General features: G+C 51.1%; 2 protein-coding genes across 2 annotated transcripts in view; both read right to left on the bottom strand.

Moving 5' to 3' along the window:
- LOC309401629 (uncharacterized protein) overlaps positions 1-17,499 on the bottom strand; it is a gene marked incomplete at its 3' end in the record, with an annotated part of 207,395 nt that extends 189,896 nt beyond the window's left edge. Inside the window, exons 1-2 of the mRNA XM_081970697.1 lie at positions 17,328-17,499; positions 12,480-15,700 (exon numbers count right to left, since the gene is read on the bottom strand). Of these exons, the coding sequence (XP_081826823.1) occupies positions 12,480-15,700; positions 17,328-17,424 (3,318 nt within the window). The 5' untranslated portion in view covers positions 17,425-17,499. The remainder of the gene's footprint in view (positions 1-12,479; positions 15,701-17,327) is intronic.
- On the bottom strand, positions 10,568-11,973 carry LOC309381814 (GTPase IMAP family member 9-like; the record flags this gene model as incomplete). Its single annotated transcript, XM_081933098.1, has 3 exons — positions 10,568-11,502; positions 11,629-11,683; positions 11,821-11,973. 3 exons carry the CDS (start codon positions 11,971-11,973, stop codon positions 10,892-10,894), a joined length of 819 nt encoding a protein of 272 aa, XP_081789224.1. The 3' UTR covers positions 10,568-10,891.
- Positions 17,500-23,586: the final 6,087 nt, after the last annotated feature.

The raw sequence follows: 23,586 nt of genomic DNA, 5'->3' as shown, positions 1-23,586 counted from the left end.
TAGTCTCCAGTCCCCTCATCATCCTGGTTGCTCTTCTCTGCACTTTTTCTAGAATCTCAACATCTCTTTTATAGTGTGGTGACCAAAACTGGATGCAGTAAGTGTGGTCTTACTAAGGGTTTATAAAGTGGTATTAGTACTTCACTTGATCGTGATTTTATTCCTCTGTTAATGCAACTGAAGATTTCATTGGCTTTTTTGCCTGCCGTCACACACGGCTGGCTCCTATTTAGCTGGTTGTCCACAAAGACTCCAAGATCCCTCTGAAAGTCACTGCTATGAAGCCTGGTTTCACCCAGTCTATATGTGTCATTTTGGTTTTTCTTTCCTAGGTGTAAGACTTTACTTTTCTCTACATTGAATTTCATTTTGTTAGTTAGGGCCCACGGTTCAAATCTGTTGAGATCCATTTGGATCTTGAGCCTGTCTTCTAGGGTGTTGGCTATTCCTGCCAGCTTAGTAACATCTGCAAATTTGTTAACTCGGGCAGTGGATCTGCAGGATTTGAGGCCAGGAGATCCCCCTCCCCCAAACAGAGAGCAGATTTGCCCATCAGGTGGGCAGCCATGTCCCAGAAAGGCAGATGCCAATTGCGTTGATTGGATTTTGAAGGTAGTTCAACTCTTAGAACAGGTTCCTAACCTTAAAAGAGGTTGGAGAGCAGGAGACACGTTGACCTTGAGAAGACCTAGAGAAGACCCAGAGAAGATCTGTGGGGCTCCAGGGTGGGCGATTGATATGAGCAGGGGCTGGACTAGATGGCCTCAAGAGACCCTTCCAGTTCTGAGATTTTCCAAATCTAACAATCGCAAATCTTCTGCTCTGCTTGTTCTCCCTGAGTGCGCCCCCTGCCTGGGGACCAGCCGTGAAATTCTCTTGCCTTCACTACCGGTTCGGAACCCGGAGCGCGCACGCCCACATCCACATGCGCAGAGCGTCTGAGTAGGTGGGCGGAGCCTCTACAGGTTTGCCCAACCCGGAGTGAACCGGCAGAATGCCACCTCTGCTGAGGACCACCTGCAACCGTAACTGGATCCCCAACCTCCACACGCCTCCCCCTCCTCTCCACTTCCCAATCCCAGGCACTGAGAAAGAGAAGACATCCAAGCAGCAGGGAAGAGAAAGTGAAACCTATCTCGGGCACCTGTGCTGCCTGGAGGTCATGTGATTGAGGATAAAAAGGCCAGGAAAGAAACCAATGCAAAACAGGCCATCTCTCCCCTTGTCTTCCAGTCATTCTATGATCTGGGACCCATGTTTGATTGCCCCCCCAGCCCCCCGGGCAGTGAGCATACCCCTTTCTTTCCAAAGAGCCCCCTGCGCATGTAAAGCTCCAAATGCATATTTACTGTCTGTGTAGGCATTAACCCTCTTCCCTTTGGCCAACTGGAGGGCCCTTGATATTGACCTCAGCCAGTTGTGCTTGGGGGGAAAAGGTCCGGATTAAACTACCTCCCAGGGTGTGGCCACTGAATAACCAGCCTTGCGGACACCATTCGGGACAAAACTTCTACCATCAATGAAACACTCGCAATCTGCATTTTCTAGTGGTTCATCTGATAAATCAGATCGGCTTGAATAGACCGAATCTGTGACCTCCACATAATCATGTTGTGCTTCTGAGCCCACCTGTGGCAGGAGGGTAGCTGGATTTAAAGTAGGACCAACTTCTAAAGTTACTGCCGGTGCATCCAACGAAATAGTCTGATATTTAGCCTGTCTGCCACCGGTCATCCAACATGCTCCTTCCACTTCCATGACCTCCTTGACCCCATGTGGGACCTTGACTCTCAGTTCTTGACCCAGAGTCAGCTTCTGGGCTTCTTCCACTAAGAGTGCCATGCCTGCCATGGCCCTCAGACATGCTGGCCAGCCAAGGCCACGGTGTCAATCTGCTTGCTGAAGTAAGAGGCTGGTCTGGGCCAGGAACCTACCATATTTTTCGGACTATAAGATGCACCTTTTTCCCTCAAAAAAGAGTATGAAAATCTGGGTGTGTCTTATAAACTAAGTCCAGTATTTCTTGCTTCCCAAAACCCCACCCCTTTCACCAAAATGGCCGTGCATAGACTTTAGGAGGCCTCCTGGGGCTGGGGAGGGCAAAAATGAGGCCAGAAATGAGCGAAAAATGGGCCAGGTGTTTGCTCAATTTTGCTCCCCCCAGCCCCCAGGAGCACTCTACAAGCCTCCTAAAGGCTATTCATGCCCTTTTTTGGGGGGAAAACAGGCCGTTTTCAGGAGATCTACAGAGTGCAAAACCTTTTTTTAAAATTTGCCTCTTCAAAATCTTTGTGCGTCTTATACTCCAGAAAATATGGTAATTTTCTGGAGTATAAGACGCACAAAGTTAGGACCCCAGTAGCAATGCCTTTTCTCCCATGGGCAAACAATGTGAAGGGCTTGAATGGGTTTGGGAGTCCCAGGGCAGGAGGTCTTGTGAGCTCCCGCTTACTGTCATGAAAAGCATTCCGGCACTCCCGTGTCCATTCAAATACCTCCCGGTCATTTCTCCTCGATTTCTCCGCATAAAGAGGTTTGGCCACGAGGCCAAAATTAGGGGTTCAAAAGCCAGCCATCCCCGGAAATCCTCCCAACTGCCATCTATTTTCAGGTAGTTTCATCCTACAGATTGCCTCCCTTCTGGGGGCCAATAAAGTCTGTTGCCCTTGTGAAACACCATAACCCAGAAATTTCACCTCTGCACCTTTTCAGCCGGCACACCGCAGCCACAGGTCCCCCAACCTATTTAACAAGGCCACAGTCCCCTGCAGACATTGTCCCCTGGTGCTTGGGGCAACAAATCACCCACATATTGAAACAGGGGATATTCTCTCACCCACTCAGGCTTATATAAATGAGCTGCCAAACACCGTCCAAAAATGGTTGGGCTGCTTTTGAATCCCTGCGGCCGTCGGGTCCGGTATGCTGGGAGGTGACCCCCGTCTCAGTGTCCCTCCATTGAAAAGCGAAAGTGGCCTGTGACTCCTCAGCCGGAGGGATGCCAAAGAAAGCCTCTTTCAAGTCAAGTACGGTGAACTAAGCATCCTGTGGGTTGATTCGGCCCAACGATGTCTAAGGATTAGGGAGGGCGGCCTGCAAGGTGGTGGTATTCTTATTCACCCAACGGAGATTGGTCCCAGACCTAAAGAAGCCATCTGCCCTCTTGACCGGTGGGACAGGAGTCTTCCAAGGTGAGGAAATGGGTCTAATCAACCCCCACTGAAGGAACGTCTTCACCACCAGCTCTGGTCCTCATCTTGCCTCTCTCTCTATGTCATATTGAACAAGGTTTGCAATTGGGCTTCCTGGTTTTAAAGGGATTGACACTGGTTGTACGGACACTGCCTTTCCTGGTCCCCCGTCTGCCCAGACCCAGGGTTTCCCAGCCTGCCTGACTTCTACGGGCACCTGGTCTATTTTGACAACTGACAAAGCCACCAGCCTCCATGAGGTTTCAGGCGGCAGTTTCATTCTGATTCCCCCATCCTTGAAGGTCACGGTCGCCTGGGGTTTGGTTAACAAGTTCCACCCCAGTAAGGAAACGGGACAGTCTTCGACACAGAGAAACTCACTCACTCACTCACTCTCTCTCTCTCTCTCTCTCTCTCTCTCTCTCTCTCTCTCTCTCTCTCTCTCTCTCTCTCTCTCTTTCTCTCTGTGTGTGTGTGTGTGTGTGTGTAATGTCTTACTGACTTTACCTTCCAGAGGCTGAAGAAAAACAGCTGTCAGCGTTCCAAATATCATGCAGAATTAAATCAGAGTCCAAGGCAGAGCTATCCTTAAAGTTCCAATTTAATAAGACAGACATGTTGGCACATCTGTGGAAATCCCAATTCTGAAAACTTCCTGGGATTCCACCCAGTTGAAAGTTCATGATCTTATCCCCACACCCATAAATCCATCACATGGCCCAATCTTCCTCGGCCACGCTGGCATCTCCACCCAGCTGGTTCCAGTCAGGTGTCGAGGTGCGGAGACAAAAGATGACCTTGGGCTTCTAGAAAGGAATGACAACAACACATTCCACAATTCTACTCCTTTCTTTTTTTTTCCCCACATGCTTTTTTATTTTTAAACATAAAAGACAACATTAATTTTTTTTTCATCCATTACATACAGCATGTCGTTTGGTTACAAGTGTTTTTGCATCCGTATTTTCAATTACATATACAATCACAGTTTTTCCATCCAATATAGCCAAAAGCCTCACTTTCATTGTACAGCATATGTTCAATTACGATTAATATTTCTTTCTTTTCAATAAGCTAATTCTCTTACATTCTTGATTGTCTGCTTAACAACAACATACCTTTATGCACCCTGCTTACTACGCATGCCCAAGATGGTGTACTGACGCGTTTGAGGAGAGCTTCGGGGTGATGATTGTCCTTCTTGGGGCTTGCAGGGGTACCCTATCCCATCATTGGTTCCAGGTCCAGCTATGAGAACTTCCTGGGACCTTGGGGATACCCTTGAGCTGCGATGTCCTGCCTTGTAGCCGGAACATCGTGAGTGAAATGGGGCGGTTGGCGGTGAAAGGAGAATGGAGAGCATCGGCGGCTGCCGGCGTGGGTGTGGTCAGCAGCTGCGGCTGACGCCTGGCCTGGGGTATCTGCAGCCGGCATGGGTGTGGTTGGCGGTGGCAGCAGGATGCCCGGCCTGGGGTCTCTGCAGCTGCCGCTCCCCACGCCGTGGTGTTATCCTGGTTGCTCCACCCCTCCAACTTGCTTATGGAGATGATAAATTGGATCAGTGGGGAGTGGCTGAGGCAGCTGGCATGGATATTAACGCCAGCGGAAGATGGCTTCAGTAGTTGGCATGGGTGCGGTTGGAATGGGGGGGTGTCCTTCATTGTGCCCCCCCCCCCGGTATCACCGCCATTGCCTGGGCCACCCTACTGTGCCATTTGGCCATTTGGCCCATCCTCCTGTGATATTATGGACTGGGTCAACGGAGTGCGGCCCTGGCGATGGATATGAGTGCGGCTGGTGGGGGCGGAGCTTAGCTGTTGGAGTCGGAGTTGGAGCAGCCGCCGCTGCCGCTGCTGTCCTCGTTGCTGCCATCACTGGCCGCTTCACCACCTCGCAAGTTAACATCTGCTGCGATTTTGGCAGCTGGCCGTTACCCTTACATATTGTCCCCAACATCGACTATTTTTATGATGGACATAAGCTTCCTGCTACCCCCTTGAACACTGCCGGTTGCCCCCCTCCCCCCCGTGGACATGTCATCTCCTTGCTTCATCTCCCCATGATGTCATCCCATTTCGTTGATGCCACATTCTCCTCTATGCTATACTCCGACAGAACTTTATTCCCTCCGGGAACTCCCCCTTTCCCGGGGATAGCCTTCTGACCTATCAAGACGCTTCCTTAATGACGGATCTTGGGATCCCGAGAGGTGGCATGCGAAGAAGAGATTTCTTAGGTTTTTTTTACAGGGGTTTTAAAACCAAATTTTAAGAGGGGGAGGGTGGTTGATTCGGATGGCTCAGACAGGCTTGGGGGGGAGAGCTAACTAATGGGCGCGGTTTGGGACTGCTGGGAACAGTTGGGATTCCAGGGGAGACATTAAGCCATTCCATTGGGGGGGTTCACCATCTCTACTGTTTGTGGGAGAGGCAGATATGATGGGGGCCGAAGGCCAAGTTATGTTCGGAGGACGCAGGTTTGCTGTTTAAGAGCGATCGCGCGTTCTGACCCTCATCGCCCTTCTTGCACCCCTGGGTGCTCGGGATTACAGAACCCTGGTCTCCAGCTGGTGTCACTTAACACCAGGTCCGTGGTACATAAGGCTCCCCTTATTTACGACCTCATACAAGAGGGTAGAGCAGATCTGGCGTGCATTACGGAGACCTGGTTGGGCCATAAGGGGGAGTGTTCCCCTTAGTGAACTATGCCCACCAGGCTTCCGGGCGTTTCACCAGCCAAGAGCCCAGGGCAGGGGAGGGGGGGTGGCACTGGTTATTAGGGAAAGTCTCAGACCTCAGGAGGTCACTGTGCCTCAGATAGGTGGGTGTGAGTCCCTTTTTGTGAAGTGGGGCCTTGGAGCTCAGGTGGGCCTTTTTGTTATGTACCTGTCTCCCTGCTACATTTCATCGGCCCTGCCGGAGCTGCTGAATGTGTTAGCTGGATTGGCGGTTGATTTCCCCAGGCTTATGGTCCTGGGGGATTTCAATCTGCCTTCCGTTGGCGAGACATCTGAGTCAGCTCGGGAGTTCATGGCCTCCATGACAGCTATGGACCTAACTCAGTTAATTCAAGACCCCACCCATACTGGGGGACACACGCTCGACCTGATTTTTGCCTCTGGGCAGTGGATGAATATCTAGATTTAGGGGATATTTCTATTCAACCCTTGTCATGCTCCGATCATTTCCTCATCAGGCTTGACTTCCATACCACTACCCCTCGCCGCAGGGAGGCGGAACCAACTAGATGGTTCCACCCCAGGCACCTGATGGACCCCGAAAGGTTCCTGATGGAGCTTGGGACTTTTCCTGAAGCCCTTGCTCACAACTCGACTGAAGCCCTAGTGGAAGCCTGGGATAGGGCAGCCACTGGGGCCTTGGATCGCGTTGTTCCTTTGCGGCCTCTGACCTGGTGTCGATCCCGGGTGGCTCCTTGGTTTACCAAGGAGCTCCGGGAGATGAAATGCCGGAAAAAATGCCTAGAGAGTGGCTGGAGGGCCAGCCGGTCAGAATCTGATCGAACACTAGTAAGAATTCATATTAAATTCTACTTAGTGCTGATAAAAGTGGCAAAACGGCCACGTTTTTCTGCTCTTATTGCATGTGCAGATAACTGCCCAGCCACCCTGTTTAGGGTGACCCACTCCTTACTTAACCAAGGAACTGGGGAAGACCCCTTGCAGGGTAGGGCTGAGGAATTTGTTCAGTATCTGCAGGATAAAATCGCTCAGATCCGGACAGGCTTGGACTCTGACTGGGTAGATTCGGGCAAGCCGACAGGGATGAATCTTGTGGAGACAATCTGGGATGAGTTTGACCCTGTGACCCCCTAGGGCATGGACAGGATTATGGGGAGATTCAGTGCTGCCACTTGTGTGCTGGACCCGTGTCCCTCTTGGTTAGTTTCGGCTTCCCGGGAGGTGACACGAGGCTGGCTCCAGGCGATTACCAATGCTTCATTGAGAGAGGGATTCTTTCCCACCGCCTTGAAGGAGGCGGTGGTGAGGCCCCTCCTCAAGAAGCCTTCCCTGGACCCAGCTTCTTTAGCCAACTATCGTCCGGTCTCCAACCTTCGCTTTTTCCCCAGTACCTGGATGAAGCTGTCTACCTGGATCCGTTTCAGTCGGGTTTAAGGCCCGGGTACAGCACGGAGACGACATTGGTCACATTGGTCGATGATCTCTGGGGGCCCGGGACAGGGGCTGCTCCTCTGTCCTGGTCCTATTAGACCTCTCGGCGGCTTTCGATACCATCGACCTTGGTATCCTACTGCGACGACTCGGGGGGTTGGGAGTGGGGGGCACCGTTTTATGGTAGTTCTCCTCCTACCTATCGGATTGGTCACAGTTCGTGTTGACTGGAGGGCAGGGATCTACCCCCAGGCGCGTCACTTGTGGGGTGCCCCAGGGGTCGGTTCTCTTACCCCTCCTGTTCAACATATATATGAAACCGCTGGGTGAGATCATCCATGGTTTTGGGGTACGGTATCATCAATATGCTGATGATACCCAACTTTTCATTTCTACCCCAAACCACCCAAACGATACCCTCGACGTGATGTCCCGATGCCTGGAGGCTGTGCGGATCTGGATGGGGAGGAACAGGCTCAAGCTCAATCCCTCCAAGACTGAGTGGCTGTGGTTTCTGTCATCCCGATTTGTGCATCTTGTTCCATCTTTGATGATAGGGGGAGAAATTTTAGCCCCCTCAGAGAAGGCTCGCAATCTGGGAGTCCTCCTGGATACGTGGCTTAGTTTAGAAGAACACCTGACAGCCGTGACCAGGGGGGGCTTTTATCAAGTTTGCCTGGTACGTCAGTTGCGCCCTTTCCTTGATCAGGATGCTCTGTGCACAGTCACTCATGCCCTCGTCCTTTCTCGCCTGGACTACTGCAACGCTCTCTACATGGGGCTGCCCTTGAAGAGCACCCGGAGGCTTCAGCTGGTCCAGAATATGGCCGCGCGTGTTATCATGGGAGTACCTAGGTACTCCCATGTTACACCCCTTTTAGGTGGCTTGCACTGGTTGCTGGTTGTTTTCCGGGTGCGATTCAAGGTATTAATTATGACCTTCAAAGCACTCCATGGCTTAGGTCCAGGGTACCTGCGAGATCACCTACTGCCACCAGTAGCCTCCCACCGTCCAGAACGATCCCACAGAGTTGGCGTCCTCAGGGTGCCATCGGTCAGACAGTGTCAGCTGGTGACCCCCACAGGGAGAGCCTTCTCTGTGGGAGCGCCTTCCCTCTGGAATGAGCTGCCCCCGGAGCTTCACATAATCCCTGACCTCTGGTCCTTCCGACGCACCCTAAAAAGTTGGCTTTTCCAGCAAGCCGGCCTGGCCTGTTAATTTTATCTAATTTTTAAAATGTTATTGTCATATTAATTGGGTTTTTTTTTTTTTTGGATATTTATCTAATTTCCTTTTAACTTTTGGGATGTGTTTTTTTTAATGTTGTACGCCACCCTGAGTCCTTTGGGAGAAGGGCGGCATATAAATCCAATAAAACAAACAAACAAACAAACACCCAGCTGGTTCTGGTCAGGTGCAGAGGTGCGGAGACAAAAGATGACCTTGGGCTTCTAGAAAGGAATGACAACAACACAATTGTAGAATTCCACAATTCTACTCCTTTCTATTCCCCCCTCCCAACTACTACACTAATGAAACAGCATAGTGAAATAATAGAGAGTGTGGGAGGCCAAAGATCCTAAAAAGGAATATAACTGCAGGCCTGACAGCAGCTGCCACTATGACCCCTGATGCTCCCATGACTATGAGGTTGACAGCACTTGGTTTTGTTAACATTTTATTTACAACAGATCTACTTCAACTGGTATCAAGCAACATTTTACAATGCTTTCCCCCCTTATAAAAATGTCCACCAAGGGATCGGGAGTTGGGGAAGTGACTCTTATTCTTCCAATGGCCTTCCTCTCCACAACGAAAGCATTGGTTAGACTCCATGTGGGGGGGGGGCGCCCTTGGCCTTTTGCCCTTCCTCTGACCAGGCCTGGCATCCTAACTATCGATCCCCACAAACTACCTCCTCGTACAATTCTTCCGGCAGTTGTTCCCCTGGCCTCCCCCTCTTCCTGTCTAAGAGCCTGGGTGAGAAAAAATGTGTTTCTTCTTGGCCTTTGAAGTTCCTTCTTCTCTGAGGTTTGAGCCCGATTAGTATACACTTTGTATGCTAACTCCACAAGTTCAGAGATTGCCTTTCCTGGGGGGCCCCTCTGTCTTCTGTAATTTGGCCCTAATGTTGTCTGCAGACTGACCAATGAAGACCATATTGATCATTCTCTGATTTTCCTCAGCCTCGGGATCCATGGGCCCAGGCCCCTGACAGAAGACGAAGGGCGAGCAGGTGCCATGCTTACCTTTGATGAGCTGAGCAGAGCGGGTAAGGCACAGAGGTGACTGGCAAGGGGAGGCAATTAGCTGGGCTGCATGGCAAAGGCAACATATATAGGGCGTGTGTGTGTGTGTGTGTGAGTGGCGAACAGGAAAGAAGGTGAGCAGCGAGTAGGCAGGTGGGCGAGCAGCGAGCGGGCAAGCAGTCTAATGGCAAGCAAGTGGGGCAAGCGGATGGGTGAGACGAGGGGGCGGGTGGGGGCAGGGCCAGCCAGAGGTATTATTTACCGGTTTGGCGAACCAGTTAAAATTTCCGGTACTGGTTCACCCGAACTAGTCCTAACTGGTTGAATACCAACTCTGGCTCAGGGAGACTCGGCCACGAATCTGACTCTGGTTCTTCAGAGGTCACATGGCGAGGACCAGTGGTGGGCTGCAAAGTTCTAACAACTGGTTCTCTGGCTGGGTAGACGTGGCTGGTTGGTCATGTGACTGAGTGGTTGATATCACTCCTCACACCCATCTCCGGCTCCCAGCCACTCACCTCAAAGGAACGAGTAGGAGTCAGCCGGTTGGGGCTAATCTTTTCATTAGCTGGCCACGCCCACCCATTTTTCAGCCTGTTTTTTAGCCATTTTCAGGCCATTTTTGGGCTGTTTTGAGGCCATTTTGAGGCCTTTTTCAGACCATTTTTTTTGCACCCAAAAAGCCAAAAATGGCCCAAAAAAGAGGTGGGGGTGGAGTCAGACGGTGGTCCAATTTGCTGGTTCTCTGAATCATGCAGAATGTGAACAAGGGTTTCGGGCGAACCCGTCCAAACCTGAAGCAGCACACCTGTGGTGAGGGCTGGATTGGAACACAAAACAGAAGGGCTCAATGTTCCAACTGATGAACCCAGTCAAAGCCAGCACGGTCGACACAATCCAATTTCAGAATGCAAAAGTCCGTCGTATCAGCAAAGAGGAGGACAAAACCAGATCTAGCTAATTCCCTCCCCCCCCCCAGAGTCACATAGCTAAAGTTCAGGTTCTCCCTCCCCCTATTGGATCAGGTCACATTGTCCAATGGAATCTCCTGGTATTGTTGTGAGAAACTCTTGGTAAACACCTGATAAAGTGTCCTTGGTTCCCACAGCTGGCATCTTGATGTCTGAAACCTCAGTTCTATCTCCCCCTTCCCTTCCCCCATAATTCATTTGAAGCAGAAAAGCCATAATAGCTGCGAGAGCAAAATCGCCCTTTGAAGCCTGAGAGTGGCCTTTGGCAGAGCTGCCACCTCGGGAGCAGAGGCTCAATTAGAGAGACTTTCTCGTCTCTGATGGGAGGGAAACAATCAGAGGTTGTGTTTTTACTTGATGTTCATCATGTCTTCCGTGTAAAAAGGAGCATTTCTGTTCCTTTCCACCAGATCATCGATCATGGTCATCAGTTCAGCCACCTGAGCCTCTCGTTCTTTCCATTCGGCCTCATTGTTGAAAGCCAATATCCGGTTCCCACATTCAGCAATGTATTTCTTCAGGTCTTCACCTTGGGCAGATATAAATTGTTCTGGAGATTGACCTTTCAGGCAATCTTTGTAGGTGAACAAAAGGATTGTGTAATTCTTGGCTTTAAGGCCAAAACCCTTTTTGATCTGCTGAGCCACCTCCATCTCCTTCCGGATGAAATAACCAAGAGGCATCACATGCAGAATGACGTGGGGACCTGGGGAGCAAAACTTCACACACTTGCTCACTTCTGCAGCAATGTCCGTCCGTGGATGTGTGGTAGGGAAAAAGCCAGGCGTATCAACAACCACAACCTTCCTGCGATTCAGTTGCACCTCCTCCCTTTGGCATGCTTCTGTTGATAACCAAACTGGCATACTAAGCTTAAAGACTTTGCTCCCCAGAATTGTGTTTCCTGTCGCACTTATCCCGTTTTTGCTTCTGCCCACCAGGACGATCCTCCGTTCAGGCCCTGCAACCCAAAGGGGAGAGGAGAGAAGAAGGAGACACGGTCAGCAGCATAAAGCCATCATAGACTGTCCCTCCACCCAGGACAGTAACTTCCACCCCACCAAACCCCCAGGGGCCAAAACTTCACCTCGGATGCTTATAGTCCTTTCCAGGCCAGCCGCACAGGACAAAACCCGGGATTTCTGCATGAAAAGAGAAACAGAATCAGCCAAAGGAGAGGCCGCCTTGCAGGGAGGTTGCCAAAAACTCCCTTTCCCCGGAAGATACAGGGAGGTATTTGGAGGGAGGGATAAGAAAAGGGCTGCCACCCCCTCCTCACTGCCCTCAAGGCTGACCCATCTGATCCTTCCCCGGGGCCACCCCCCTTTTTATGCAGCCCTTCAATTCTTGGGATCCTGCACTTTGGGAGTATCAGGAACGGTGGGGGAGTTGATGTCCAAAGTTGCTGGCAGCTCCCCACAGGCAACTCCATGCTCAAAGGGCCCCTGTTGTCTGCCGCTTTAGCTGCTCCTAATACAGCCCCAGATTGTCTTCCTCTAGGTACCCCGCTTTCCCCCCTTCTCCGACCACCCTCTCCTTGGCCTCCCAACAAGTCCTCCAAGGTGGTCTACTCTGAATTCAATCCGTTATGGGGCATGGGGGGCTCCTTTGGTGGGGGCTTTTTCTTGTATCCCCTTCAATCCTGGGCAAGCAGCCTCTGCTGAGGATGTTGATTTGCATTTGTGCCCTCCCCCACCTCCACCCAATTCTGCCCCTTGGGAACTTCCCCTGCACCACTGCTCTCCTCCCTGGGTGCAGAGTGGGAGACTTTGGGGGTCTTCTCACCCAACCCCCTGCTCAAGCAGGAGACCCTTTATCATTTCAGACAAGTGCCTGTCCAGTCTTTCCTTAAAAATCTCCAGAGATGGAGACCCCACAACTGGTATCAAGATATTCTACTCTCTCCTCCTCCTCCACCTCCCTCCAAGCTCGGGTTACCTCAGCAGGCCTCCCTGTAGGACAGATGCGATGGATTACTTCGCTCCATTGGCCAAGCCCTCCTGGAGTCACGGCTGCACATCGGAATTGGTACTGAAGATTTGGGTGGACATCTTCCAGGGTGAATTGATCCTGAGGGCCTTCGGTATTGAGACTTTTCCAATTACCTCCTGCAATCCGATATTCCACCAGGTACCTGGAGACCGAAGGCTTCCCAATGGCTACCGGATCAATACTGATCTGGAAACTATTTGGGTGCAGTTGCTCAACCTTAGGAGGCGGAGGTCTCCTACGAGCAGCTTCCACTTCCTGACGTTCCTTGAGGACCTCCATGGTCAAGGTTAAACTTGTGGTCTCCACCATCTCTAATGAGTCAAAGAAATCCTTCATGCTCTCAGTGCTCATTTTCCAGAACATTTCAGCAGAAGCATTACGGATTCCTCCGTATTCTCGGGGAGCAAAGAGGGATGAATGGTTGAATCTGAAGTGCAGAGGGATACCCGACTCGTTCTGAGCACACGGCAGATCAGCCTCCTTGAGGGCCTCCAGGACAGGTGGGGTCGCCCCATCCGCAAAGGTGATCAGGAGTTGGACTTTATCCTTCACGTCTTTTCCCAACATGGACAGCATAAGATCAAACATGGGTTTCTGGGCATATGGTGAATGGACAAGGAAGGCCTGAGCCACTAAGCAGATGGCATCCACGTGGTCAATGCCCCCAGGGGTGGAGAAAAACTCTCGGATTTGCTCCTCAACCAGTTTGTCTTGCTCTGTGTCTTGTGTGCCTCCAAATCCTGGAGTGTCAATGATTGTGAGAGAATAGGGAATTTGGAAGCCCTTTTGATGGTTCATCAGGTATGCTGTGACTTCAGACGTCCTGCTTCCACTTTCGCTTCTCTGAGTGGTTTCCTGAATGAGTTTGAATCTGAAATTATTTTCCCACTGGACACCCAGGATATAATTGATCATCCCGTTGATCAGAGTGGTTTTCCCACTCCCTGATGCTCCCATCACCAGGATCACTTTGTTGGGCACTTCTGGGTTCTCCTTTCCAAGCTGGTACAAGAGAGAAGAGGTGGAGGCATCTGAGGGGACTTTCTCCAGAGGAAGGGCAAAGACTAAGGGCTGCCTTTCCTCCACCAGGGAGATTACCTGAATGAAATGGTCAGCTACATTGCCTGCACTTTCTTCCTCCAGTGAAGTGAAGACCTCTAACTCCTCGCTGGGGAGACTAAAGGCTCCATTATCACACAAGGCGGACACCCGAATTCTATATGTTGTCTGGGGCTTTAGACCTTTGATGGGGTAAAACTCTGTTTTTCTCCTTGTCCTTATTCTAGTCCATTGGTCCTTCCCAACTCCAGACTCCACTGTTCTGTATGCCACCTTGTATTCCTTGACCACAACTCCTGAGGCAACGATGCTGGGACTCATCCAGGCCACGGAGATGACAGAAGATGCCACAGTGACCATTCTCAATTTCTCAGGAGGGCTGGTGGGAAGGGTCTTTATGGGTGGCCTCAGGTCACTGCTTTTACCATGGCCTACAATGCAACAAGCAGCGTACTGGAACTGATAATCTGTGTTTGGAGCTAGATCTTTCAGCAGGAACATCTCCCTGGCATCCATTGTCAATACAAACCTCCACATTTCTTTCCCTTTGATCTTGTACCAAACCTGATAGCTGGAGATTGTAGCCTTTCCATATTCAGCTGGCTGAAACTTCAGCTGAATGCTGTCGTGTCTCAGTTCACTGATCAGCAAAGGGAGAGGTTTTGAGGGCATTTCAAAGTTCTTGCTGACCAGCTCTCCATCTTCGTAAAGGTATATTGAGGCTCCTGGGTTGTTTGCATCTGGCAGTGAGGCCACAACGTAACAGACTTTCTCATTGAATTGATTGGCACTGAAAAAGTCTTGGATGGATTTGGCAGCTTGGCGAGCATTGCGGGTCCTCTCCTTGTCCTCAAACCAAGCCAGGCCTATTTTCAACCCAGGGGAGGACCTTGTAGACTTAAGTGATTCTGGCAAGAATTGCTCCTGAAGCCAATCCTGTGAGCTCAACAGAAATGGCTCTTCTTCATGTAAAGAGGTGAATACAAAGGAGACCACATATGCATTCTGGGGGTCCAGAACTATTTCTTCCAGCTTGTTCTGAGATGAGATCACTTCTATATTATTTAAAATAGTCAGATAAGATTTGACAAAGTTCATTTCTCTTTTCCTGGTGTCCAGAAATTCACAGAGTCTTTGGCTGTTGAAGGGCGACTGTTTGATGGACATCAAGAGGTCCACCAGGGTCCCTTCCTCCTGCCCTCCTCCCCGGATGGAAGGCAACACTCTGGCCAGCTCTTTCTGGAAAGTCTGCCTGTGTTGCTTGCACAGATCCTTGAACTGCTGGATCTTCCTCATGATCTCAGGGAAGGTCTCAGCCATGGGATTCTTGGCTAGATCGTTGCTTTGCATCTGGATTTCATTGAGTTCCTCCAAGATCTTTTCAGCATCAAAGATCCACACAACGTTGATCTCACGGACCATCTTAGCTGCTCTGCTGTCCAGCTTGGTCAGAGGGTAGAGCCAAACCCACACAGGCACAGCCTTCTCCCCATCTTTCCCTAACATTTTTGGTAGAGTTTCATAAACTTTCATGGCATCTTGGAAAGTCACTGGATTTTTCTCCAGAGAAAAGTCTCCGTGAAACTTGCATCTGAACTTCAGAGCATTCGCTTTCTCCTCCTCAGTCAGCTGGACCTCTGCTTCTCCTCCAATAGACATTTCCTTTATGAGTGTAGATTTGAGGTTTCCTTCTATATTTTTCACCATCTCCATTGAGGAAACTTCTCGGTCAAAGACGAAGAAGGCCTGGGCTCCGTAGAGGATGGCGGTGACCACATGGGTGGCTGTGCCATGCTCAAAGATGGCTGGGTAAGAGACATTCTGGATTCCTCGATGACTCATTGTCAGCTGTTCATACCTGGTGGTGGTTTTGTACTGGACGGTGACTCTGGCCTGTTTCTTGGACTTCTTGGTGTCATGGAGATATTCGGCTGACCCTCTTATATCAACCAGCCCCCCGAGGAAACTGGCCTTGAGGGAGGCTGAGATGTTCAGAGCAGAGGCCTTGTCATCTATGCTGTCAGAAGCAATGATTTCAGTGGCTGTCTTGGGCTGAAGGTTGGTGGTCAGATCCTTCTGAAGAGAACTATAGTCCCAAAGGGCGACTCCTGCATGGAACAGAAGGAAACAAGCAGATAAAAGTGAAACCAGACCTCGGAAATACCTGCAACTGGATTGAGAGGATTCAGAGAGGTTGGACAAGTGAGACGTTATTTTCCATAGAGCAGTGATGGCGAACCTTTTCGGTACCGAGTGCCAAAATGGGAGCGTGGCGGCACGCATAAGAAACTGGAAGAGAGAGAGCACCGGAAAACACAAGCTCAGCTTCCCGGTGGGCGCATGCATGCCGGCCACATGGTCTTCTGGTTTTCCGGTACTCTTCCATTTTCTGGCACTCCCATGCACACGAAGACCAGGTGGTCAGCGTGCATGCGCGCGCTGAAACCCAAAAGACCAACAGATGACAGCTGGCATGCCCTGAGAGATCGCTCTTTGTGCCACTTCCCACATGTGTGCCATAGGTTCACCATCACGGCTCTAGATGGCTTCTTCATTTCTTTTGTCTGGCCATCACCAAGGAAGCCTCCTGTATGTTTTGCAAAATACCACAAACTGCAAAGGCTTTTGACTGAGTCGAGGGGAATGGGAATTCCTAGGCACATCTTGACCTGCCTGGCGAAAGGGTGGATATGAATTCACAGGCAGAAGTCCCTGCTTGGCTAGCTGCTACCGTGTTTCTCCCAAAATAAGACCCCCCTGAAAATAAACCCTAGCGTGATCTTTTGGGTGGGCTTAACATAAGCCCTACCCCCAAAATAACCCCCCCCCCCCGAGAACAGTACAGATACCGTTAAATCTGACTGCAGAGGGAGAGTCTGGGGGGTGGGAGACGGGTGATCCGTATTTGCCACACAGCTGCCTGGTTCACGGGAGACTCGTGGGAGGCTTGTGCGGTGACACCGGCAGCAGGCAGAGACGGAGGCATGGGAGGGGGGAAAACAATCCTCACATGGGCGCCTACTCCATGCAGCCACAAGCAAGCCCAGAGACGATGGGATGGAGTGGATGGTGTGTTGGGATAGCCCGCCTCCCCCCTGTGCCTCTGCCACCTCCTAGCTCCACCACACACTTTTCATCCAGAGGGAGAAGTCTAAGCTTCGTCTGCTTGCAAAGGGGACACTAATTGCTCTGTTTCAAAGTGTCCCATTTGCAAGCAGACGAAGCTTCAAGTCTCCCTCATTTCTCCATCCGGGGAAAAAGTGTTTGGGTGCCTATGGAGTTCTTGCGAACGGAGCATTTTGCCTGGCTCCGTCACTTGGCCTCCCGCTCCGGTGCCGCGCTGGTGCCAGAAGTGAACCAGTGGCCATGTGGATTCCTGCTGCACATGGCTGTCAGTGCTGCCGCAGCAAGGCAGTTGTGCTGTGGATCCACAGGGCCTCTAAGGTCAGTCGGTGTGCGTGTCGTTCACTTCCACCCCTGCCTCGTCATGGTGGCATTCAAAAAAAGGCAAGACACTCCCTGTAAATAAGCCCTAGTGCTTATTTCAGGACCCAAAATGAAATAAAATGGGGTCTTATTTTGGGAGAAACACGGTATTAGCAGACCCTGGGCCCAAGAATCCCACTCTGAAGCGTCCCTGGGCTGAGCCTGTGCATTGATGGCAACTCCAGCCTTCTTCCCTCCAGAGTTTCCCCCAGGAGATGCCCCTCTGCCTTCTTCTCTTCCGGCTCCTACCTGGGATGAGGGTGTCCTTGCGGCAGTCGTACAGCATCCCCAGCTGGAAGGGGCGGCCCAGGGCTGGGGTCTCAATGGGGTCCTCGGCCTGGGCCATGTTCGGCTCTTGCGTGTCACTGAAGCTTCAGGTTCCCTGTAAGAGAGGAGAAACTTCTGGAGGACGCCAGAACTAACCGATGACTCTCTGAGGGGATGCAGGATGTGGACACAAGCCACCCTCCACCCACTGATGTCGGTTCGGTTTGTCAGGGAATTCTGCAGCCTGTGTCCAAACCGAGTCAGAAAACTCTGATGCGACCTTGAAGTTTTATATAAATGAATTTATATTTACAATATACGGCAAACAATGTGGCCACGAAAGCTGGAGCATCATGAGGTAAATCGTCAGGTAAACCCCAGAACAGCAGACGCAGAAGAAAAAAGGCGGGAAAAAGAGAAACTGCCCCTTCTCCCCCAGCAACCAATCATAATGTAGATTGCCTCATGTAGGGGCCTATCGTGCCTTCCAACCAATCGGCTACAACCATGTGCTCCGTCCATTGTACACTTTGATTTATTGAATGAAATATCTTAGAACGGGGGTGTCAAACTCACATCGTCATGTCATCATCATGTGACGTATCGGGACTTTTCCCTTTTTTGCTAAACTGGGGGTGCGGGTGACCTCAGGCCATGAGTTTGACACCCGTGTCTTAGAACCACTCCAATTTTACACCTGAACAGCATTTAAGCCGAGTTATTCCACAAGATCTTTGTCTCTTTGTATACTCCGTGGCTTTGCGATGACATCAACCAAATTGTTTTCTGACAGAGAATAAATTAGAGCTGTTCTGTGTTGGGCTGCAAATTTCTTAACAACTGGTTCTTTTGCCATTTGTGTACCCGTTGTGTTATCTTCAGACACTGGTATAGCCCTCTTCGCTTCAATATCTACATCGTTTAACTATTGTGTCTACCGTGTTAACTCTGAACACAATTCTGACAATGCTATGAGCTCCGCCTCAGCCGTGGAAATGGCAACGGCAGTCCGTTTGCTCAATGGCCAATCAACTAGTTGTGTGTTTGCACACAGGACAATACAATCCTGACGTTGACTTTCTATCTTGTACAGAGATCATTGAAAAGCGCAGGCAATGCCGTTTCTCTCCCGTATCCAAGCCTGAATTATAATGACTGCTAAAAGGCCCAGATAATCCATTTCCTCCACAAACCTCTGGAGCTGCCACACAACCACCCTCTCCAGAACTTTCCCCCAAAAGGAAGATGGGTCCATCTTTGGAATCGCCAGGCAGCAACCCCTCCCATTCCGATTCAGAATAACAGAGCTGGAAGGGACCTCAGAGGTCATCTAGTCCAGCCTCCTGTTCAAGCAGGACACCCTTACAGAATCAGAGAATCACAAAGCTGGAAGGGACCTTGGACGTCCAGTGATGAAGCCCCCACAAGGTCTGGTGGCCAGATGTTCCACTGGTTAATTGTTCTCACTGTTAGGAAGTTTCTCCTTAGTTCTAAGTTCTTTCTCCCTTTGATGAATTCCCACCCATGGTTTGAAACCAACCAAGGAGAGAAGCAACCTAGAACCAAGGAGAAAATCCCCACTTCCTTCCGCTCCCCCCCCCCCCCACAGAGGGCAAAGCGTGATCCCTCCAGGAAGACCAAAATTTGGAATTGTGGGCGGGGGAGATGGAATTGAGGAGGATAATGGGTGGGTGGGGGTGGGTGGGAAGAAGATGTTGCTTCCCTGATCTCGATTCCTGGTCTCACCTTATTTGGCTGCCAGGAGAGAATTCAGCAGCCTTCAGAAAAGGAGCAACTCCCCCTTCCCAAATTACAACCCCCCCACAACAACAACACAGGGGCTTCTGTGCCACACTTGTTGCTAATCCACTTGCTTTTCTCCCCCCCTCCAACCTGAAGTTGCCTTTCCTAACAAGAAAGACGGGATCCTAAACATCTCAGGTTCCCCTTCGTAATGTTAGGATCTCAGCTACTAATTTTCCCCCATTGGCCTCCCTCCCCTCCCCCACTGACTTTGCTAACATTAGGATCTCCTCTGTCCCATCCCTCCGTTGGCTTTTCCCAGAGACCACCGGCCTCTTGCCCTCTGCTGCTCCCTGACCCGCTTCCCACCACAGGCCCAGGAGGAGCTCTGCCCCTACTCCACCCTGCAGCCCTGTGAAATGCCCACTTGGGGGTCCCGGGAGTCCTGTGGGGTCCCCTCTGGTTGGAGGGATCCGGAATACCGGGGGGGGGGGGCAAGTGGATCTGCCAGTCCCATCATCTCTTCTGGGTTAACTATCCTAAAAAGTCTCCCCGAAATGGGGACAACTTTTCCTCCCCATCCTTTGAGGTCTTCTTCAGGGTCTGCTGCAGCCTGCGAGGCTTTGGGAAAGGATGGAGGAAGCAGAGGGTCTTCCTCAAAGCAGGAGACCCTGGGAAGCCCCTTACCTGCCTGACCCTCTAAAGCTGTCCAGGAGGGAGCAGCTGCAGCCCACTTCCTCCAAAGGCTGGACCTCCGCTCTGCTTCTCCAGTCCCGGGTTCAAGGCTCAGGCTGGGAATTGTAAGGAAAGCCCCGTCTTCTGCTTTGTCTTCCGGGCGCCCAGAAAACGAAAGTGAAAAGACCAGGGGAAAAACAAACAAAAAAGTTCACTTCCTCTTTTGAAGCGTTGAAGGAAATGTGTTTGAGAAATGAGTTCCACAACCGCCCAGCAGAGGGCAGCAAAGAACTCTCTTCCTCCTTTCCCAAAGTCAGCAACTTCAAGACTTGTGGACTTCAACTCCCAGAATTCCCCGGCCAACCATGCTACCTGAGGAATTCTGGGAGTTGATGTCTAAAGTGGCCGTGTTTGGAGACCCCCCTGCTCTATAGAGCTGCTTCTGCTCATTGGGAGTTTGGGCCATGTTCCCCCAGAATCTGCATTCCTGAAATTTAAACCCCCTTTTCCAAGAGGGAGAAGAGTTGGGGGTCTTCTGGAAGGAGGAGTCTCTTCCTCCTATCTCCCCCCCTCTATCTTCTCTTGTGAAGGTTAGAGACCCTCCCCACTCCCCACCCCACGGTCAGCCCTCTGGGCTCTCTCCCCAATTGGTCTGAGGGGAGGGGTCCAGAGGAGGACCTCGGACTCTCATTTTTCCAATTTCTTTGCAAATACAATTCTGGCTGCCGGTAAAATATTTACGATCAAACGTTTCAAGTCTTTATTGTATGTATCTGGTATAATACCCAATAAAAGAGTCTCTGGTTTAAAGTCTATGCGTCTCTGTGTCATTTTTTCCGATCACATGAGATCAGACTCTCCAAGACTCCGATGATGCTGTCAGAAATCGCACTGACTTTCAGGCGTGTCTGCAGGATTTCATCAAAACTTGAGATGGTGCCCAACGGAGCCAAAACTATCCATTCCGCCTCCTATCCCTTTTCCCCAGTTCTCTTCCTGTTTCTCCCCTTTTAAATCTTTTCCATTATCTCCCTCCTATTTTAGTTCCTTAATCACTGTTCGTTTGGGCAACATCTCCTTGTTATCTTCTTGCTGGTTTCTCTCCACTTTCCCCTCTGTTTCTTCTGGCAGCTCCGTTCTTTCTTCCTTCTCCTGATCCTTGTCCGTTATTCTTTGCATTAAATTTGCCAATTTTTGGTCTATATGATCAAATATTTTCTCAATGCTTTGAAAAACCTCCATTCTGTTTAGGTTCGCCTCACTTCTGTCTTATGTTGTGTCTGTGTTTAGTCAAACTCTTTTTTAGCCCACTCTCCAGAGTTCATTAATTCAAAAAGCCAAACTTCCAAGTCACAATTGTAAATGTCTAATCATCAATGGTCAGTCCAAACAGTTTGAGGTCACCAGGAGGTTATCCACGCCTCTTCAAATTACCTTATATGTTCAATAATATTCAATGATGTTAATTGAAGTCCTTAGTTAATAATCAGCTCTCTAGTGGTCTTAGAATAGGTCTGCATTTAACACATATTTTCATTATCATATTTTTAATAGTGATTTCCAAGTTTGCACATTTTCCTTTTTTTTTTTTGAGGGTACCTGGTTGGGCCACGAGGGAGGTGTACCCCTCGTGGAAATGTGCCCACCAGGCTATCGAGCATTCCACCAGCCACAGGCCCAGGGTAGGGGCGGTGGGGTAGCGGTGATTATCCGGGAGGACCTGGAGCCGAAAGAGTTCACTGTGCCACAGACATCTGGGTGTGAATCTCTTGTCGTGAGATGGGGCCCAGGGAGACAGTTGGGCCTGCTGATTGTATACCTGGCTCCTCGCTATACATCAGCGGCCCTGCCTGAACTCCTCGAGCTGATCGCAGCGGTGGCAGTTGAGACCCCCAAACTTTTAGTTATGTGGGACTTCAACCTGCCATCGGTGGGAGAAGCATCCGAGGTGGTTCGGGAGTTCATGGCTTCCATGACAGCCATGGACCTGACTCAATTAATTCAGGGTCCCACACACGAAGGAGGCCACACACTGGATCTTGTTTTTGTCTCTGACCAGTGGACGAGTGATCTGGGAATAGGGGACTTAGCTATTACTCCCCTGTCATGGTTAGACCACTCACTTCTCTGACTTGACTTCCCAGGTGCCACCCCCCGCTGTGGGGAGGCGGAACCGGAATGTCCTAGATGGTTCCGCCCCAGGCGCCTGATGGAACCGGATAGGTTCCAGACGGAGCTTGGGCCACCTCCTGTAGACCTGACCCGCCCCCGGATAGAGGACCTAGTAGCCGCCTGGAACAATGCGGCCGCTGGGGCCTTAGACCGGGTGGCGCCTTTGCGGCCTCTCCTGCGGCAACGAACCACCCTGGTCCCTTGGTTTACCGAGGAGCTAAGGGTGATGAAACGCCACAAGAGACGCCTAGAGAGCCGATGGAGATCCTCCCGTTCCGAACTTGACCGAACACAGGTACGAACCTACTTAAGGACATACCTTGTGGCAATAAGAGCGGCCCAACGTTGACATTGTGCCGCCCTTATTGCGTCCGCAGATAACCGCCCTGCTGCCCTGTTTTGGGTGACCCGCTCCCTTCTATCGCAGAGGCCGCGGGAAGCCCCTCTACAGGGCAGGGCAGAGGAATTTGGGAAATATCTGCAGGATAAAATTGCTCAAATCCGGAGGGAATGGATCCCCCTCAGTGGGCTAGGAGGGACGCCCAAGGCGAGTCTTGAGAGACCATTCTGGGAAGAGTTTGACTCTGTTGCCATCGAGGATTTGGACAGGTTGCGTGGGCGACTACGAGCTACCACATGTTCACTGGACCCGTGTCCCTCCTGTCTTGTACTGGCATCCTGGGAGGTTACACGAGACTGGCTCTTGGGACTAGTGAACGCTTCATTGGGCGAGGGGTCCTTACCAGCCACCTTGAAAGAGGCAGTTGTGAGACCCTTACTCAAGAAGCCTTCCCTGGACCCAACGGAGCTAGCCAATTATCGTCCTGTCTCCAACCTTCCCTTTTTAGCGAAGGTTGTAGAGAGTGTGGTGGCCCAACAGTTCCCACGTCACCTGGAGGAAAATGATTATCTAGACCCGCGCCAGTCCGGGTCCATCATTTGTGGTTTTGGGGTGGGATATCATCTGTACGCTGATGATTCGCAGCTGTACATCTCCACCCCGAACCACCCCAACGAGGCCGTCGAAATGATGTCCCGGTGTTTGGAAGCCGTACGGGTCTGGATGGGTGACAACAGACTCAAGCTCAACCCCTCCAAGACAGAGTGGCTGTGGCTTCCGGCCCCCCGGTTCAACCAGATGATTCCATCTCTGGCCATTGGGGGCGAGCAACTGGCCCCCAGGGAGCGGGCGCGCAATTTGGGCATCCTCCTGGATGCCCGGCTGTCCATGGATGACCATGTGGCAGCCGTGGCAAGGGGGGCGTTCCACCAGGTTCGCCTGGTGCGCCAAATGCGCCCCCTATTGGACCGGAATGCCCTTCGCACAGTCACTCACACGCTGGTGACGTCCCGCCTAGACTACTGCAATGCTCTCTACATGGGGCTTCCCTTGAGATGCACCCGAAGACTACAGTTGGTCCAGAATGCGGCCGCGCGGGTGATTATGGGAAGTACCAGATACTCCCATATAACAGCTCTCCTGCGCAAGCTGCACTGGCTCCCTGTGGTCTATCGGGTGCGTTTCAAGGTGTTGATCACCATCTTCAAAGCGCTCCATGGCACAGGACCTAGCTACTTGCGGGATCGCATCCTGCCCCATACATCCCTACGACCAATTCGCTCTCACAGAGAGGGACTTCTCCGGGTGCCG

This window comes from Natrix helvetica (genome assembly GCF_964273705.1).
Source record: "Natrix helvetica genome assembly, chromosome: Z".
Lineage (NCBI taxonomy): Eukaryota > Metazoa > Chordata > Lepidosauria > Squamata > Natricidae > Natrix > Natrix helvetica.
Note: the sequence above shows the minus strand (reverse complement) of the source record. Positions and strands in the feature narration are given on the sequence as shown.